The sequence below is a fragment of the Diadema antillarum genome, unplaced genomic scaffold, assembly GCF_040938485.1.
Source record: "Diadema antillarum isolate AM-2024a unplaced genomic scaffold, OU_Dant_1.0 seq00000082_RagTag, whole genome shotgun sequence".
Lineage (NCBI taxonomy): Eukaryota > Metazoa > Echinodermata > Echinoidea > Diadematoida > Diadematidae > Diadema > Diadema antillarum.
Genome location: NW_027271175.1, coordinates 2,300,291 through 2,319,491, shown reverse-complemented (window position 1 = coordinate 2,319,491; position 19,201 = coordinate 2,300,291). Strand labels below are relative to the sequence as shown.

The window sequence follows — 19,201 nt, the reverse complement described above, 5'->3', positions numbered from 1 at the left end:
GGGATTCATTTAAGAGTACATTATATATCTATTGTTATGTGAAATTATTTGCTTCAGAATGGTCTCATATTCAAGTAATGTCCAGTCTAATGTTACCAGGTTGGCGTGCCTGGTCAGTGACGGGGCATTAATCTGCACATTACTTGAATATGAGACCATTCTGAAGCAAATAATTTTCACACAACAGTAGATATATAATGTACTCTTAAATGAATCCCACAAGGATTGGAACAATCATCCCTCAGCATTCCCACTGATTCCCACTGATTGGTTACTAGCCATCCCCTTTAAAGTGGATGCCATGCTGGAGATAAACACCAATGTCTGAAACAAGTCATCATTACCTGTATGACTCTTGGCAGTGTTTATCTTGACGAGACGGTGATGAGACTGGGTAAAATGTATTGTTAACATTCATAGTTATTAACCCATTATCCATAGAACCTGACGATCCTTGTACAACGTCAATGGAAATTTGGGAGTCCAGCGGGAAACCATTGAAACATGAAGAGCTGAGACAGTGAGAATATTTCACCAAAAGGCTGTTGAACGAAAGCTGAGATAAGGCACTGGAAAAAACAGAAATACACATCACAGGACAGTTCTTAATCCGTTATAGCAATTCATGTACTACTGTAATTCAGTCGAGTAGTACGTAGTCCATGAAGTGCCACTCTCATTACCATGTATGGATGACTTTTTTCATGAGAGAGAAACAGCCTTATGGGCCTACATATTTTCACTTCCTTTTTTAGCTGCCCTCATGCTAATGGTCTGTCTTGCTACCTTCCTGGAATGCAGTGGGGTTTTTGTTTGTTTGTTTGTTTGTTTGTTAGTTTGTTTTTATTTGGGGGATTATTTTGTTTTTATTTTTATTTCTTTACACATGCAAAGATTATATTTCTGCCACTTGTCTCAGAACCAACAGTGCATGTTCAGTTTTCTTCCCCCTTTCTTTCCTCCACTTTATTTATCTGTTTATTAATTTATCTTGAATTCATTTTTTTTTTGGGGGGGGGGAGGGGTGGGGGGAGGGGTGGGGGAGGGGTGGGGGAGAAGAGGGGGCATTGGATCAGACCCACAGATCCTTCTGCAATGATGGGAGAAGACCCAGAAGACATCACACATTGAGGGCAGGCCTTTATAGGACTGACTCATGTCATTTTAGGGTTAGACAAGAAATAACATTTTGATGAACCTGTTCCTGTGCCAGGCCAGAGGCTGTCACTCCAAACCGCCGTGCGTAACGAGACAGGAATGCGCAGGGACAAGCTTTGGGGAGGTCTAAACCGCCCAAGTATCTCGAAGATTTTCAACCCAGCATATGCCACTCCCTTGTCACCGTGGTTCGCTGGCATGGCCCACACAAGTTCGATCTCATTCCTTCAGTTTTTGAAGTCACATTGGTGCTCATCACTCCCTGTTTCTGGAACAAAGATCTTTTTCCTGGAACAAGTGCTTGCCAAGGCATGCCACTCTGTACATACATGTACCTGCCTTTTGACTTCAATGCAATCTTTATACCTTCGGGCAACATCTTTTTTGGAACCCTTCAGAATGGCCACGCCCAAAATACCACATGATAGATGAGACATGGTAGCAATTATCTTGTCACCCCTCCTCTGTCAGTGTCTCTGTTGCTGATAAAAAGTTTGTGTATGCATGAATGTGTGTGTATGTTGAATACATCGGTATTATACACAATCCTGCCCAGATTCTCAGAACTTCCTAAAGACTTTGTGCTATAAAACACGCCAGGTTCTGGCAGTGAAGGAGGTACTTTAGTATCATTGTAGAGGAGAATGTAAACCAAGGACGTAATGCTGGTTATAGTTTGAGCCATTTAAGAGGCATTTCATGTTATCTTTTCCCATTGTGCGTGGTAATGTTCACCTGCTTGACACCGTTTTCCATCCAGGGGTCATCCTGACACCCATGGGATACAATGTATCAGGAGGCACATGTAGGCCTATTGTGCACCTGCTTTAGTGTGTATACAGTGAACATATATGTCCCCCCAGACCACTTTACCAGGTCTTTTTCCGGCTCACTACAAGAGAAGAGGGGGAGCGAAGCTCCTTGACATGTTTGGGTTGTGGCTGTGCCATGCATGGAACCCTTACTTTCATAGCCCTTACATTGTACCTTTACACAACTCTAAGTTTAGTGGGACAAATCCACTTGAGTGTAATGATATTACAGTCCCACATATAAGCACACCCCTGAAGCCACAGGGATGAACAGGATTCAAACTATTCTTTGGTAGTGGACTCAGGAGATTAATGCATTACTCCACGGGGAAAGGATGGCAGTTCATGTATCACAGCGTATGAAGTGCAGTATGGGCTTATGTTGTATTAGAGTGACAACAATTTGTTTGTTTGTTTGTCTTTTGTTTTGTTTTTTGTTTTGTTCTGTTTGTTTTTTTGGTTGGAGAGAGAGAAATCTAATGTGGGGCATTTAGCATGCACTACATATACATGGGACCCTGATGGAGCTTGAACCCAGAACCTTGCCATACATTGTATGCCTGGATCAGACATACTGTCCAAAGAGCCACCGTGCCAATGTGCATGCCTACAAGCAGGCTTTGACATGATTCAGCCGGTGTCACACACCCTGGCTAAAATTCTTCCCGTGAACCAAAAGGGGGATTAAATCCCGGAGACGTGCTCGAGTGGAGTTGAGGATGACAAGTGGAGGGATACCAAGGGGTATCCAGGGGTCTGACCTGGGCACCGAACCACACTCTATTACTAGACATGTCATTTCTTGTTTGTTAAGTTCTTTTTCCTTCTCTTTATGTTTCCCGTTTTCCCCCTTAACCTGTTGAGGACAAGTCCCGAGTATACTCGGGCAAGTGACAGTGGGAAATGTGTGTTGTAGCAAAATCAGCCGTCCTCAATGGGTTAAATTTTGATTCAATGCTGTGTGCTGTGTATTGCAATCCCTTGCAGGTAAAGGAAAAAAAAAGGAAACTAGAGTAAAAAGTTTTAGAAAGGAAATTTAATTTGAGCAGGATAAAGTACCGACTCTGTTCACTTGTGTGGGAGTGTCTGTGCTTGGTTTTGTGTTTACTATTTTGTTTTCTTTGTGTATAATATGTATTAAGAAATAAAAAAGAATTATCTTATTAATTCATTTTAAAGGTCTCTTATTTCTCTCACTTAGTTATCATTCAGTTCAAATCAAATTTCAGTATAGTGATATACAATATAGTGATATACAATATGTAAGCACTTGATACTGAGCCAACATATATTTCATATTTAGAATCTACCAAAGTATTTTGGACAAGATGAGTACTATACTTAAATGTTTTGACCATGGGTAGAAAAATGTACTTTGTGGACTTAGTTAGTTTGTTATATTTTTAGCTACAATGAGCCTATTTTTGTATGATCCCCCCCCCCCCCCCCCAATGCTGCTTGGACTTCCTTTTAATAAAGAATATGGACTGTGTTTACAAGGCATGACCTTCATTTTTAAGCTATCGGCAGGATATATGATGTAATCCTTTATACAGTATGTGCGCCATTGCCTTCATCTTTTATATCACACAACTACCGAGTGAATGAATGCTGCACATAGGCAAGAGATAGATAGAAAGAGAGATAGAAACACGCATGTATACCCCAAACAGGCATTAACATCTATCCATTTCTTTTTGGCGTATACATACTCCCACTTATATAGAAATATCTGTATGTAAATTTTAATATCTTCTCTGCTGCCAGATAACTTCAGTTGAAAATTGTGGCAGGAATGAGAAATGATGTAGTTTAGTTAAATCCTATTGTATATTAACCCCGTTGAGGACGAGTCCCAAGTATAGTCGGGCAGGGGTCTATGGGAAATGCATTTTGCAGCAAAATCAGTCCGTCCTCAACGGGTAAAGGTAGATGTGATTAAGAAACTGATCCCTCTGAAAGAAATTGACATAACATTGATCATTTCAAAATTGATTTTACGAAGGCTTTGACCACCATCTGAAGGTTAGCCCGTTGCTCGCAGGGATCAAGTATGCCAAGCTTTAACTTTATGAAATGTGGTAATATCTTGGAGTAATGAATTTTGACCCTTTCCTTTGCCTGTCTGTCATCAGGTGGACAAACTCAAGGAGGAGAATGCCAAGCTCCTGGCCCTCCAGAGGGGCAAGGACATACCCCTACGGCCCAAGCCCAAGGATCTGGAGTCACTCCCGCCAACTTCAAAGCCGGGCCCCAAGCCAGCTCCCCCCAGCCGACGCCCGAAGTCCATGATCGAGCCGCGGGCATCTCAGAAGCCCTACCCCGTATGGAGACCGGTTGGTTCAAACGCGAAGCCAATGCCCCCCGCCAAGAGTGCTGCCAGTGGGGAGAGCGCAGACACCAAGGACATGGCAAAGGCCCAGAAACTGGCTGCTCCCAAGGGTCTGGAGACCATTAAGGATGATGGACCAGAGGAGATGGTAAGCTGATGCTGGTTGCCATGGAAATGATCACCTGACTTTACTTTCACTTGAATAAGGCTTCATTTCTTCTTGTGAAATATTTCTCTTTGAGGTGTATGTACAGAGCAATCACTAAATTGCAGTGGCAGATGGAGTGTAAAGGAAGCAGTTATTTCCTGGTGTTGTCTCCTAAGCTCCATAGCTAATACTAGTCAATGAATTTTGTACTGTCCAGATATTTGTTTAGGTTTTGTGAAATGTGTATCATTCCTTCAGAAATTCAAAGAAAATGAAAGTTATGGAACATATCGATGAATGTGTGAATTAAAGATAAAGATTGGAATGAGATCTTTAAAAAATTCGAGCCTGAGGCAATTGCTGTATACGTGGTAAATAATGTTTTTAGGTATCATTCAACTCACATCTTGGATAAATGTCATTTGCTGTGTGGGTTAATTTGAATGGCATCCCTTGTAGTAGTATTGTGTTGCCTGTGACAGATGTGGTGGGAATAATACTCAATACAACAGAAATGCGAGAGGTACCATACTGCACTGATAGCACAGTTTTTAATACAGACATTGTTGTTGAGGATGGTCGAAAATGATGTTTGCCAGAGCTTGAACCAAGATGGCTGACTTGGAGTTTAATACTGTAGAATACCTTGTATGTTTGTGTCCACTCCAGGCTTCCGTGGCTGAAGAGAACAGCGACAGACCTGTCAGTGAGGCGGGTAGTGAGTACGACAATGCCCAGCCACAACCAGAAGATGAAAGGTGAGCCGAGTGCAGGATATGCTTATCCTGAAAGTGACCTAATAGAGAATATGAATTCTGTTTCACATGTCATACCTCTGTTATATCAGGGAGGTGCTAGAGAAGGAGAGACAACTACTGCTCTCCTATGAAGTCATGCTCGGCACCGCCGAGAAGTTATGCGTTCAACTACAGGTGTTACCCATGTGCTTTGGCAAAAGAGAGCATCAATAATCGGGACTAGCGCTCTCACATCTAGAAATACTTGCCCCTACTGCAATTCGCTCTCTCTCTCTTTCAATGTGATGGCAACAATGAATATGTGTACCTTGAATTGGAGCAGCGAATCAAAATGCAGTGTAAAACTGACAATTTTAACCGACAGCAAATAGTTTAAAAGCACGCTGGAACACGCTTTAGCGGAGTATCTCATTTGAAAGATCAAAATATACCAGATTAAAAGATAGAAAACTAACATGCGGAAATGTACGCATTATAGAAAAATATTAGGTTTTTAAGATGGCCTAATTTTCATTTCATTTTGATTTGCGCATTACGAAGAAACTAGAAATACATGTTTATAATATTGAATTCTTTCCTAAACTATTCTAAATCTATGAGAGTATTTCATTTAAAATTTTACAGTGAAATAAAGCTTGTAATTCAACGAAAAGTGAGATGCGCTCTTCGTCTCCGAACTTCATCATGCAACTAGAGCAGTGCCGAGCATGACTTCAAAGCGTAGTGGAATGCTAGACAGCCCATTGTAACACCTTGAACCCAAACATGTGTTTGCATGAATTACGAAGAGTTGCCACTCCATCTCTGTAACACCTCCCTGGTTATATGACTCCTATCATAAATGTATGTATTACTTTGCTCAACTGTTTGTTTGTTGGTTGTTGATTTTTTTTTTTATTTGTACATGTCCCTCTTTTGTCACATTTCATATTGTTAGTGACTCTCTGATATGTGTCCTCAGTGATGTCCAAAATCACCAGAGTCTGGTGAAATCATCTGATATACATCCGTAGAATACAAGCAATCCCTGCTGTCATTCCTGTGGCTTAATCTGTTTTAATGAACTGGATGGATGAGTAGATAGTGTATCATTCATTGGTGTTTATCCGATGCCTTTCATTAAGAGTGAAAAGTGTCATCAGTTGAGAATCAGTATTGTGGTGCTAAATTCATAGACTTAATTAGTACTGTTCTTCTTATTATCTGCTGTGATGCATGAAATGCACCTTGACATTACATTGGTGAAATCGGGTGTCACTGGTGTTCACACAGATGAGAACCCAGGGCATGTGAATTTGTACTGAATATACCATCTTGACCCTGCCCTCTCTTCCAGTTCCCCGATGCCAGAGTCCCCCGCGGTGCCCCTCCCCTCTACCAGCCCCACATCCCCACCAGCAAGCACCTCACCCCATCCCACCGAAGGGTCCCCAGAGCCAGAGGCTGGGGATGGAGCAGAGGAGAAGAGACCAACCCAGGAGGCGGTCGTCGGGACGACGGAGAAGATAACCAGGAAGATTCAGACTTTACTGTCTGTGGCTCAGGAAGGCAAAGTAGACAGGTTGGTACTCTGTGTCTTTGTAGATGGCAGGATGTAATTTTCAATTTATTTCTATATTTTGTTTTAAATCAAGCTACAGTCACATCCATCTGTAGCGACTCCATCTATAGCATCCACTTGGGTATGCGACCACTATTAAAACAGAATGCCCCCCGAGAAAAAAGCCATGTCAACGACTCTGTCTATAGTGGCCACCTGTCTACAACAGCCAATTTTTTTTTCTCCCTTGGGTGGCTACTATAGACATGTTTGACTGTGTTATCTTCTTTGCTATTGGTATTGTTATTAATGTTGTTAATGGTGCTGTTAGTTCATGAAGAGGCAATGTTCAATCTGAGAGTTTGAGGAAAACATAGTACTACAATCATTGTGGAGATATTTTCGGTCATTAGGTAGTGCCATAATGATAGCATCTAACCCCAAGCTGTTCCTTCTCCATGCCTTGGTCAATTGTAACTCAGCTTCAAAATGTAATCGTGCAGAGAGTACCGTAAAGCAAGAAATATTCGCAGCATGACATTTTTGCGAATTGCTATTGGCATCCAATATATTATAGTGTAGACAAGAACTTTCACATGCATTTTAATTTTGCAAATCTTGGCTTGCGTGAAATTCACCAAATGATAATACATGTGAAAATTTCTGGTTTTAAAATACAAAACAGTGAATGTAGAAATGCACTTTCTCCTTTTCTCTCTCTGTATTAAAGAGCAAAAACAAGACAAAAAACTAAAAGAAAAAACACAAGTACATTCATTTAAGCGGAAATTTTGTTATCCAGGAGGTATGGTTGAGCAATAGTGTGTTTCTTACATGTACTTATATGGTAGTATTTTGATGCTTGTTATTTTAATACGTTATGTCCGTGTCTGTCCCATTTCCAGATTTGTGGAGTGTTCAGAAAGCATCTATGCTACAGTCACTGACATGGTGGACCTATTCCCAGATGTAAGTGATATCAAAGCTTGTGGTGTCATGGTGAAAAAAATGTTTAGACTGGACCCTTGCAAGAAAAGTCGTAGATTAGTTCCATTCTCTCTAGTTTCTATGGGATAAAACTTTGATATAATTGATTTACCTTATCTTAACCAGTTGAGGACAGTTTGATTTTGCTACAACACCCATTTCCCATAGAAACCTGCCCGAGTATACTCAGGACTCGTCCTCGATGGGTTCTGTGATGGAACAATAGCTACATTGATAGCAACTGATTCTTATGTCTGCCTACCTGAAGATCGGGTTACAGTGATAAGAATACGTCATATCTTGGTTTTTGAAAGACATTCAGAGTTTACAGAAAATTAACAAGATCTCCTCATTATAGAAAAATTTTGATTCATATTGAAATGTTATATACGTACTGTCTTCAGAGATACTGGATATTAATGTGAATCTTTTGGTGATAGCTCACAGAATCTTGTCTCCATTCCATAGTTTTGAAATCAATTTGTATTTGTTCCGGAGTCTGTCTTGGTTTTCCTCTTTATGTACCGGTGTTTAGGAAATTGTCTCCTCATACCTTACTAGTTGTAAATGTAAACATCATTATTGTCAATATCAAACTTTATCATTAGATGTATTAGAAGGAACATAGTCATTCTTATTGCAAAATCAGTACTTACTGTTGAAGCTTGTGATTTCTTGTTGCATCTTTACCACTGAATGCAACGTCAAAGATTTATCTATAAATCGTCACCATTTCTCAGAAACCCAAGTCCGAGGAGGTGAGAGTGCCCCTACGCCTGCTAGTCTCCAGCGCCAGCCGTTTGAAAGTGGAGTGCCAGAACGCCATCCCAGCTGACCCCTCAATAGCTCCTGACCTCAAACATCTGACCACTCAGATCATCTCGTGCGCATACGACATTGCCAAGGCAGCAAAGCAGCTCGTTACAAGCTTCTAGTAGAGTTTATTTTTTAAGTCCTCACATCTCTTTTGAGAACACACCCATGTTTTCCCTTTTTCATTTATTTTGATGATTTGAACATGGTCTAGCAGGTCCATAGACCACCCATTTTATAAAACCAGGAGGACATCATACTCTAAATTCACCCACTTGATGAGATGTGTATGTGCTTGTGTGTGTGTATGCGTGAATGTGTATGCATGCGCGTCTGAACAATCCAGTAGCAGATATTCCAAGCCACTACTTTTCATGTTTATGAATCATCCTATGAAACTCTGTGTATGCCTCAAATTCAATCATGTCAAAATAGAATTGATGCATGTACATTTTACGAGTAAGAATACTGTTCTCATTGGCTATGTGTTTTTCTTTACACTGTTTAATAGTTCGATTATTCATTCTACAGTGTACTTGAGATTTTACCAGAACAGCATTAAGCAGATACATGGGGCTGTGTCACCATTATCGTTGCGATAAGAGAAATGAGTTATTGGACCCAAGTTGAATTAGAAATAATGTTAAATGTCCTAGTTAGATGTCTTGGTGAGATATGCGCACATTGCATTGCGTTTGCAATGCACGCAGCCAGATATAAAAAGGACTTCCAAGAACATCGAGCACCACAGAATCCAATCTGCAATGGGCTGGCATCCCATTTTGCACAAAGCTTGCGTAAGAACAGTTTGACGTGGCTTTGACTATATCACATGTTGTACATATCCTGGTGTTCAAAGTCTGATGCACTTTTAATATCCATAAATCAAAGATAGGGAGTGCCAGGTTTTACTCCATTTTGGCACAAGAGACAGTGTTTTCCTATTATCAGTATTTAAATTTTAACAAATGGGGAATTTCATCCCATAACCCTTTTGGGATGGAAGGTTTGTACAGAATGTTACCATGTGAAATGCATTGACCAATTTGCTTGGAAATGCGCTATACAGAATACTGTTAATTATTGTTATTATTTGTACTCTGGATGAAGTCCAGTTATTTCTTCCTCTTTTGTCTCCATGTGTGGTATATTAATACTGATAAGGGATGACTGTATGAGAGATAACTCTGTATTTACATAGAATTATGTATTTCAAAAGGTAATAAAAAATCAAAGTGAACGTCAATGTTTCTTGCAGTGTGTATGCACCTATGAGCACAATGAAAGTGATCGTTTTGGGGGTAGCGCTCTTTCAGAAGATGTTACCCCGAAAGGGTTAAGATAGCAACCACAATGTATAGTGTACAATTTTTCTCACACAGGGGTATCGTATGTGTGTTCATACTGCCGATAGTTTTAGGAGACCAGTCTCTCAGTCTGCCATAGATGTGTAGTCTTCGGGTAAATACAGCGGGGTGGTCCTTATGAGTACCTGTAAACAAGTATTTCTAGGTCATGTCTTCCGTAAAAAGTATGTAGACTACCGTACTCCTGTATTGTCAGTATTTGGTTGTTCTCAAGTTGACTTTTTATTGTGATAGAGCTGTGTCAAGCGCATGTTGACCCCTATTTTTAAAGACAAGTACGTCAGAGTTTTAATGGTTGGGTATGATTATGAAGGGCTTACTTGTGGATTGTGAGTGGGTAAGATGTAGAAGTGTGAAATATCAACAGAGTGATGACTGAAAATGAAAAATGTGATGTTATCGTCTTGGTTTGAATATGAACATATCTGAACATGTCTGGGTGCAGTAATCACTATTTGATTGCCATTCTGTAGAGGTCATTTTGGTGATTTCCTATACAGTGTTGTCTTTGTATTACATCGATCGCCACTTGTCTGCCTAGACAAATTCTCGCCCAAGCGTATTCATACCACCATCTCATACAGTTGACAGAAGTTGATTTGCAGGCTTTCACAGTGAACGTGTGCAGTAGAGCAAGCCAAATTTATGTCGTTTCTAGGTGTGTTAATGGTCCAGAGTGGTATAGTTCTAGGCCACAATGTCCCTGTGTGATATACCTTATACCATTTCAATGATTTTTTTGACCTAAAAGGTACTATATATGTGAGCTCCCAGGGCAGAAGCAAGTTGTGTAACGAATGAATGGCATAGCGACCGCACGGATTTGAATGAAAATTATGCATGATTTGCACAAATGTACAGCCATAATGTTTACAGAAAATTATCTGAAGCAGTGGGTACTACTAGCTCCTGGAAAACACACATCTGTCAACATATCCTGGCATTTCAAGGTATAAGGTGGCATTGCTCTTGTATAGCAAGACAAAGAGGGACAAAAAGACGTTCGAGTGTGGATGCCATCTCAAAATAGGGAATAATCTTACGAGAAACATATTAAACTGTGTTTAGGTCTGTATCATGCAGTTTGCCCTGCACACTGCTGTGTCTTCATGGAAGTATTCGTAACTCAAGATTAAATGGCGTGATTTAGGTTGAGCTGTGTTTATTATATGTAATGTGTACATAAGATATTCTTTTTGCATTTTGTAAATACTTTTATATGATACTGCTCTCTTTTGCATATTTATTATTGGTTTGTCATGCATACTTTGCCTTAGCTGTACAGCCAGAAAAGAAAATAGTTATAATAATAACAAAAGGAAAAGTTGATGATTTTTAAGCATTGCAAAAGGAACTGTAGTGTGAAAATGCATGGTTATTTCTTTGGATATATGAAAAGAATACAATGTATTACATGGATTTGAAGTATGTGGAAAAATGTGATTTTACGAAACATGGCTGTTCGTGGTATTTGATACATGCAGTAACAGCATTTCTAGTTTTACATGTGACAGTTACCAGTAGTTTGATGAATGCATACACTGTCATAAACTCTTCCCAAGAACTAGGAAAGGAAATAAATCTTGATAAAAAAGAAAAGAAATCTAGACCAAATGTAGTCATAATTTGTTGTTTGAATACATGTAATCATGGTAAAAATACATATTTATCTTAAATTTCTTACATGAGATAATACTTGCACATCATCATTTGCATTCATTCCCCCACACCCTCTTCAATTTCCCAGCAAAAAGAGGAAATGAGTGTAGACAAAAAGAACAGAGGCAAGTTGGAAAAGTATGCCAAGGAATGTTCAACGTCATCCTCTTGTTATGTTCCACCAATCAGTAGGAGTGATGTTTCTTATTCTGAGGGTTCATTAATCAGAATATTTGTGGCATTATTCGGAAGACTTGTAGTGAAATCATTCCAAAGGTTCATTATTCTGAAGGTTTGTTAATCCAAAAATGAGAGAACATAAATTTTGTTGATCCAAAAACAAAATACGGTTTATTATTTTGAAGCTTGTTCAGTCCAAAAATGAAATACGGTTTAATCCAAAAATAACAAAAAGGTGTTTACTAATGAGCCATTAGAATTACGAACTTATTTTCAGAGTAATGAACCTTCGGAATAACCCAAATCCAGAATAATAAACCTTTGGGAAAAGCAGACTGTAAACATTGGTACCAGTATAGCCGTATTTACTAGATTGAAATGTTGTGCTTGCACTATTAAATCCCTCAACTTATCCTGCTAAATAAATGGCAAAAAAAAATGTATGGCATACATTACCCACATTAACCACATTAGTGTCGAGTGCAACTCAGTTTGGTACCATACACAAATCATGTACTGTAAGAGTGGATATTTTCGCGTGACTAATTTTTCACACTCAGCCAAGTAAGATGAGTTTCACATGTTTCTAATTCTGCAGAATCAAGACATCAACAACTGAAACGTATGGCAAGCAAAAATATTTTCGTGCTTTTATTTTCGCATTAATTTCAACACCGCGAAAATTTCCACTTTTACAGTAACTGTACGTATCCGCTCTTCTGCATTTGTTTTTTCCTATATGTGCAGACAGTGCATATTATGGCTTGCAGGAGTCAAGCACTACCTCTATGTGTCAACATGGTGTCAAGAATTCCCCATGTTCCTAAGGTGAGCAGTGAGTATAGAAAGTCATATGGCCCTATTGCACTAAAAAGGGGGGAAAATGTGATTAATTGTAACTCCCAGATACAAAATGTTGGTCCTCCTAGGTCAAATCCATCTCTACATTTGGATACCAAGTTACCTTTGATTTTTTTTTAAATCCAAATTGTATTGCAATCAACTGCAACTCGAAGGTTTCTGAACCAGGGCTATTGTCCTGTTATAAGTTGAGTAGAACGTGTCAATTCAAATGCTTTTGCAACATAGCTGACACAACATGCACTTGGATAAATTGTGCTTTGATATCCTTGTAAGATGCCCACTCTCTTTGTTTAAAGAATTTTTCCTTATCTCTTCTGTTTTATGCTTTATACCCTGAGGCAACACTGTATACATTACTGTAATACTGACTGAACCTCTCTGTATCATACCACAGATTAATTTAAAAAAAAAAACATTGATAAGAAAACATAAGCAAGACTTGATTTACATATTTGTATTTTGATATTTGTCACCTTGCATATTTCAAGCTTTGTTTACACAATTGTTATACATGTGCATAACACACAGGACACATACCCCGCATCATACACCCGCACACACACACACACACACACACACACACACACACACACACACACACACACTTTCTTCCATTCCTAATTCAAATTTTGTAAAATGATATCAAAATTATTCACAAAGAAACAAATGCACACAAAAATCCAATCCAAAGGAAATGACTATGTAGTCAGGTTGGAACTTGTTCCAAGGTTTAATAAAAAATTATCTGGATTCTTTCTTTTTCATGTTTGAGAGAATTGCTTCAAGATAAAGTGGCCAGAAGATGAATTGGCATTTCTAGTTCAGCAGGTAATCACAAGTAAGGCTCAGTCTGCAGTTTCAGCACTGAGTGATGAACAGTTTTTTGATTACCAGATGGTGAAGGATGCTATCCTCCGGTCATATGAGTTGATTCCAGTGACATATCATCTGAGATTTTCCAATTTGAGAAAAAAACCAATGGGAAACTGTTGAGTTTGCTTGTAGGAAGGTGATTGGTTGCCTTTGTTCGATTCGTTTCTTTAAGGTTGATCAAACATATAAAGCCTTAAGAGGGGTCATGCTCATGGCGGAATGTAAAAGATGTATGTCACAGAAAGTTTGGACACATGTCAATGATCGTACCATTTTAGATGTGAAGGCTGCTACCATGCTTTCCTCCCCTATGAAATCAACAAAAAAAAATTGTATTTTCAGTCAAAGATAATATCCTGCTCTTGACTTCACGATTACACATTTCATTAAAATTATCAAAGCAATCACACACTTAATTCTATTTGAAATACCTTGCCGTAACCCTTAAGAAATGCTCTAGTCCAAACTCAATGAAACTATAATTCTAAAAAAATAATTGAAAAATTTTTGTTTCCTGTTGGCAAAATAAACAAAGGTTACAAAACCAAACTTTTAAAACTATCACACCATGTAACAACATGAACAGAAATTTAATGTTTTGTATTGAAGTAAGCTTCTTGGTTTCTCAAGTATTTTGCTGATTTCTGTAGCAGTAAAATCAAAATTGCTACTACCATCTGTCACTTGCAAACTGTAAAACTCTTGTAAATCTTTGACCAAATGTTCAAGATACATGTATCTTCCAATTAAATATCCTCAGAATTTGTCTGACCAGAAATACTCAATTCTATATCAAAAGTTGAATGCCAGTCTGATGAAATTTGATGCAGCTTGTTGGCTCATTCTAACTTGTTGGTATGACATTACAGATACCATTTATTTGAAGAAAACAACTGAATTTTTCCCATAATGCCAAGACTGTGGAAATATGCAACTGGTTAAACAAGACCACACATACACAGTCATATACAACTACCTGTTCATGTACACCACCAATGGCATACATTGTGTACATTAACGGGATTATTGCCAGAAGAATGGCAGATTTATTTTTTTATTTTTTGCTAAATAGTACTGTAAATATGGCATATTTCGAAGTGTTCATATTCTTGTGTATTGTACACATCGATGGATACTCGTGACATACACAACTCACAAAAATAATGCCCAACACTTTGAAAGTGTGTTTAATAACCAATCTCAAGTTGGAGTTTGCCTAACTTGAAAAATGAAAATACTTCTTTCTCATTCTGTTCATAAAGTTCTTGATTGCAAATTCTTGCAAACTTTGCAAACTTTTTGCAAATCAAACATAGTAAAACAACTTGGGCTGCTTGATAGAAACAAGCAGAAATAGAGGAGGAGAGGCAGATGTAACATCACTTAAATTTCAATGTTTGAAATTTTCATATTCTTTTTTTTTTTCTACCCCAAGGATGATATTCTATGCCAAAGTTCTGGCTGTCTTTTTGTCCGTTTTTGAATGGAGTACTGATCTCACAATTGAGAAGAATTTGCTAAGTAATTCCCTCATTGATCATTGATAATTCCCATCTTCAAAATTCAGCATTTCTACACAATTTTAGATAAAAATTGGAATCAGAATCAGAATACATTGCAAAACTTGAAAGTCCCATGGCAAGCCTTGTCGAGTGACATTCTTCCATTCACCACTGTGATGTTGATCAGTCAAGAATTGGTCTACTTTGTGATGTAATTCACTGTGTGGAGGAACGGGATGTGCTTACGGCACTCCTTTCTCCCATGGACTGGCAGCTAGATATGCGAAATAGCCTCATATGCCATCATCCCGGCAAATATCTGGCATTGCTGGCATTACAAACTCACATCAACCTTGCATTTATCATACAACACCAAGGCACAAGATTTGGTCTGTGTTTTCCAACAGACATGCATTTCACAGCACCTATATCTTGCCTGTACGATCACCTTAACAGCAGGAACTGTAACATAACAGCAATTATCATACACCCCACTCAGCAGTGTCTACAAAGCAGTCAGCAGTGGGAGGTATCAGAGAAGGTGGAAGATCCGGCACATGCTGCAATTCTTCCGGTAGCGTGAATTGGAAGTTACTGAAGATTGCTGTGTTGTCATTCGTGCTGCCTCCCTCTCCCGCTACGGCAGTCATGCCTTCTTTGCTCCGCCTCTTTGCTCTCTTCGAAAGCCACTCTTCTACTGTGGGTTCTGGCTGGCTTGCGGCCAACTCTCTGGCTGCTTTTTCAGCTTCTCGTTTTGCTTTGATTTCTGCATTGAAAAAAAAAATTAAAAACATCAATCAGCCAAACATCTCAGACTTTACCATTCTCAAGATAGCAGCAGGCACTGTTCAAAATATTTCACTTTATTCAACAGGTATGAACTACTTTAATAGAGAGTAACAATCAACAGCCAATTTTGGGGGGATAAAGGCCCTACAACAAAAGTTTAAAACTTGTTTGACAAAATAAAGGTGCACTGTTTGCAACAATTCATACCACCATATTTCCTTCAAAGAATGTAAATTCTGGATACAAAACAAACCTACTTAGTATCAACTCGCATATAATATTACTTTGTGAATACACTGTACTTCAAATAAACCATCTACAGTATATGGATTAGTAAATACAGGAGCAATACAATTATTCCTAAATATGTTTTCTTTGGAAAGAGAAGGATATTTTGTTCACAACTACTAAACTGTGACTTAATTCAAGCACTGCAGAATTTAGCTATGATTGGGCTGAAACTCCAGGGCTAGTCAATGGACATAAAAATTGTAAAAATATGATTAAGGTGGGATTTCATCAAACCATAAAAGTCTCAATGGAAGGCCATAAGTGCACACACTCACATACACACAATCACATATCCAGACACTGTGAAAGGAAAAGTAAATATTACAATAAGAAAATCAAACGGTTCAGCTTATCAGAACTTTGTACTCACTATTTCGAAGTGTCTCTTCCATCTCTGCTGTCAGATGTGAAAAACGGCAATTGCCTTCAAAAGGGCAGAAACCTGGAAAATAAAATGAGTCATGAAATATACGAGAAAAGACAACAACAACAAAAAATCATACTTCCTGTACCACATCACCTTTCTGTGATAAGGAGCCAATTATGCAAGTACAGAACTCTGTCAACACTTTAATAGATCTTTAAACTTTGGATAATGACTGAATGAAAGTTTGAGGAAAAATCAGGCTATAATCCGTTCAGTATTTATGAATTTGTAAATTTTCAGTGCAGTCACTGCTGGATGAGAAGAGAAAACTAGTTTATGATGTCACGTGCATAGAACAATGTTTTAATTAGCTCGATCCATGGATACACTTTGTCTGCAAAAAAAGAACAAGCGAGAGAGAGAGAGGGGTTCCATTTTGCGCATGCAGAGCAGAAAATGATCATTTATACCAACATTTATCCATGAAAAGTGATGAAAATGGTGCTTGCTCGCACATCCACCTGACAGCAAATTGCTTGGTAAAGATTTAGCAAGTCAGGATAGCTACAAATTAGTTGAGAATGCACACCAACTCATTCATTCTTTAATATATTCATTCATTCATTTCCATTCATTCATTCATTCATTCATTCATTCATTCATTCATTCATTCTGTATACGTACCTGTTTGTTGAAGCTTTTTACACGGAAGTTTTGCCTTCTCTGAAGCCAAAATATCTTCTGGTTCTGCAACGAGTAAGAATACATGAATATTAAACAAATGCAGTTTCATGTTCTAAGTGAGTAAAACCTGTACAGTTACTGGAGTAAATTAGTACCATTGCTTCATTGCTGACATAGCCAGCACGAAAGGCAAAGAGTGGGACTGTACAAAGAGAGGTTATACTTGGGTCTCCAATTTTACCTCTGAACTGGGAATAATGAAGCTTCCTCAGACGTTCATGAACGACACCTCGGATATGCTTCTTCCTATTTTCAGGATTATCAGCAAAGAGTTTATCACAGTAGTCGCAGTAATATCGCTTGCCCATTTTTCACAACTGCTTTACTCTGTTGTTCGGCAGTAGTCGAGTCGCTCACATACATTTTACAATACATGTACTTGTGTTTGCTGCTCTCAACGTTGGCTGATGAGATAACCGTGATAACGTGCTGTAGGTTTACAGAGAATAGGGGTTCCACACCACAGAAGAGTTCTGTGTTCCACACCACTGATTTATCGGTGGTCCGCGCCTGCCAGCCCATGCCCCCCCCCTTTTTTTTTTTCTTAAATCTTTTTTTTTTTTGTGCCAGTGCTAAAATAAATCAGGATAAAATTTCAAGGAATAATCAGGCCATACAAGCCTGTTTACAACTCATTAGGTGTGGTTGATGCGAGTGAATCTCTCCACAAAATACACCTTTTAGGGAGGCTGGACACGCTTTCTTTTGTTGTTATTAGTAGGCCTATTACATGTAGGCCTATTACATGTATCTTCTTTTTAGGATGCATGTATTTCTCCAGTGATGCCTTAAGTATACCAAACAACGACTTACGTTTTAATATACACTTTCAGATAATGGTCGTTGTTACACCATGAATTCTTGGGGTTTTTTTTCTCTTTTTTTTTACAGTAATGAGAAGAATATCAGCATTAAGATAAGTTATGATGATGATGATGGCCATATAGATGGTGATGATGATGATTTGTGGTGGTGATGATGATAATGATGATGATGGTGGTGATGATGGTTATTATATTGGTTGATAATCGTGCTAACATTGAAAAAAAAATAGCTTTTTCATCTAGACTGGACCTTGACGCTGCCACTTGACGTTTGTTATGTCAACGGAATGATGTTCGTTGAAGGGGGGGGGGGGGATACGCGGATAGATAGGTGTCCTAAAGCGATTAATGCGATGCTGTAGGCTGACTGAAGAAATTTAATATAAGTGTAGCGCGTTCAGAATTTGTATGTTTCCTCAATCAAAGTATATGTGGCTGAATAAAGTGAGGCTGGATGTATTTTATGGCAGGAGAGAGCGTTGACAGTCAAAGCCAGTGGCGGATCCAGAGGGGGAGCACCGGGCGCGCGCCTTCTCTTTATTTCTTGTTAAAACAAAAAGAAATAAAAGAAAAAATGGGTGAGGGCGTGCGCGCCCCCTCTAATATGTAAAGGCGCCTCCCCTTTGCGGAATTCCTGCATCCGCCCTTGAAAGCCGTCTGATTCATTAATGGGATACTCTGTTAAATAAAGAAAATGACAATTTATCAAATTATGGATTACCAGTACCATTAGAACTCGCATTCATTGTTCATGCAAATAAACACCATGCTCGAACAAAACAAAGAAACAGGGCATACAAAACTAACTATGAACACAACACTACCACCCACGTCTGACTAAGCATGCTAGACCGCTCTGTAACTTCAAGGAATAATTAAAAAAAAAATACTGTGTAAAATGACAATCATCAACTCAACAACAACACACACACATACACACAAGGTGACTGGAATTCTTTTTGCACGTCATGATCTCGAGTACTTACCGTTTGTATCTCATAAATGGATGTAAATGGTCAGCTTTGGTGTTCATTTCAATGTAGCCTTCATGATCTTGAAGTAAGTTCACACATCAGTTCAAATGGAAACTATCAATTATCATTATATAACCCTTGACCTCTGTAGTGCCTTCACATCATGAATGAAGTGGAATCAACATGTTATAAGATCATTTTATGGTTACCCAAATAACC

The 19,201-nt window shown here is 38.7% G+C and overlaps 2 protein-coding genes across 2 annotated transcripts in view; one reads left to right on the top strand and one right to left on the bottom strand.

Annotated features, from left to right (window-relative positions):
• The window catches only part of LOC139726308 (ARF GTPase-activating protein GIT2-like), an 81,799-nt gene extending 70,703 nt beyond the window's left edge, over nt 1-11,096 (top strand). The window contains exons 15-19 of the mRNA XM_071637376.1: nt 4,106-4,450; nt 5,120-5,208; nt 6,545-6,769; nt 7,654-7,717; nt 8,476-11,096. Of these exons, the coding sequence (XP_071493477.1) occupies nt 4,106-4,450; nt 5,120-5,208; nt 6,545-6,769; nt 7,654-7,717; nt 8,476-8,670 (918 nt within the window). The 3' untranslated portion in view covers nt 8,671-11,096. The remainder of the gene's footprint in view (nt 1-4,105; nt 4,451-5,119; nt 5,209-6,544; nt 6,770-7,653; nt 7,718-8,475) is intronic.
• A 4,379-nt stretch (nt 11,097-15,475) lies between these two features.
• Nucleotides 15,476-17,502, bottom strand: LOC139726261 (zinc finger matrin-type protein 5-like). Its single transcript, XM_071637327.1, has 4 exons — nt 17,366-17,502; nt 17,125-17,187; nt 16,444-16,515; nt 15,476-15,759 (listed from the first exon to the last, which is right to left on the bottom strand). The coding sequence occupies exons 1-4, from the start codon at nt 17,490-17,492 to the stop codon at nt 15,476-15,478; spliced, it is 546 nt and encodes a 181-aa protein (XP_071493428.1). The 5' UTR covers nt 17,493-17,502.
• Between the last annotated feature and the right edge of the window lie 1,699 nt (nt 17,503-19,201).

Excerpts from the sequence above, each read along its gene's own strand:
- LOC139726261 (XM_071637327.1), bottom strand. The coding sequence starts at position 17,492 with ATGGGCAAGCGATATTACTGCGACTACTGTGATAAACTCTTTGCTGAT. Across the intron at positions 16,516-17,124 it reads TAAAAAGCTTCAACAAACAG|GTTTCTGCCCTTTTGAAGGC; the intron begins GTACGTATACAG and ends TTTATTTTCCAG. Across the intron at positions 15,760-16,443 it reads GGAAGAGACACTTCGAAATA|AAATCAAAGCAAAACGAGAA; the intron begins GTGAGTACAAAG and ends TTTTCAATGCAG.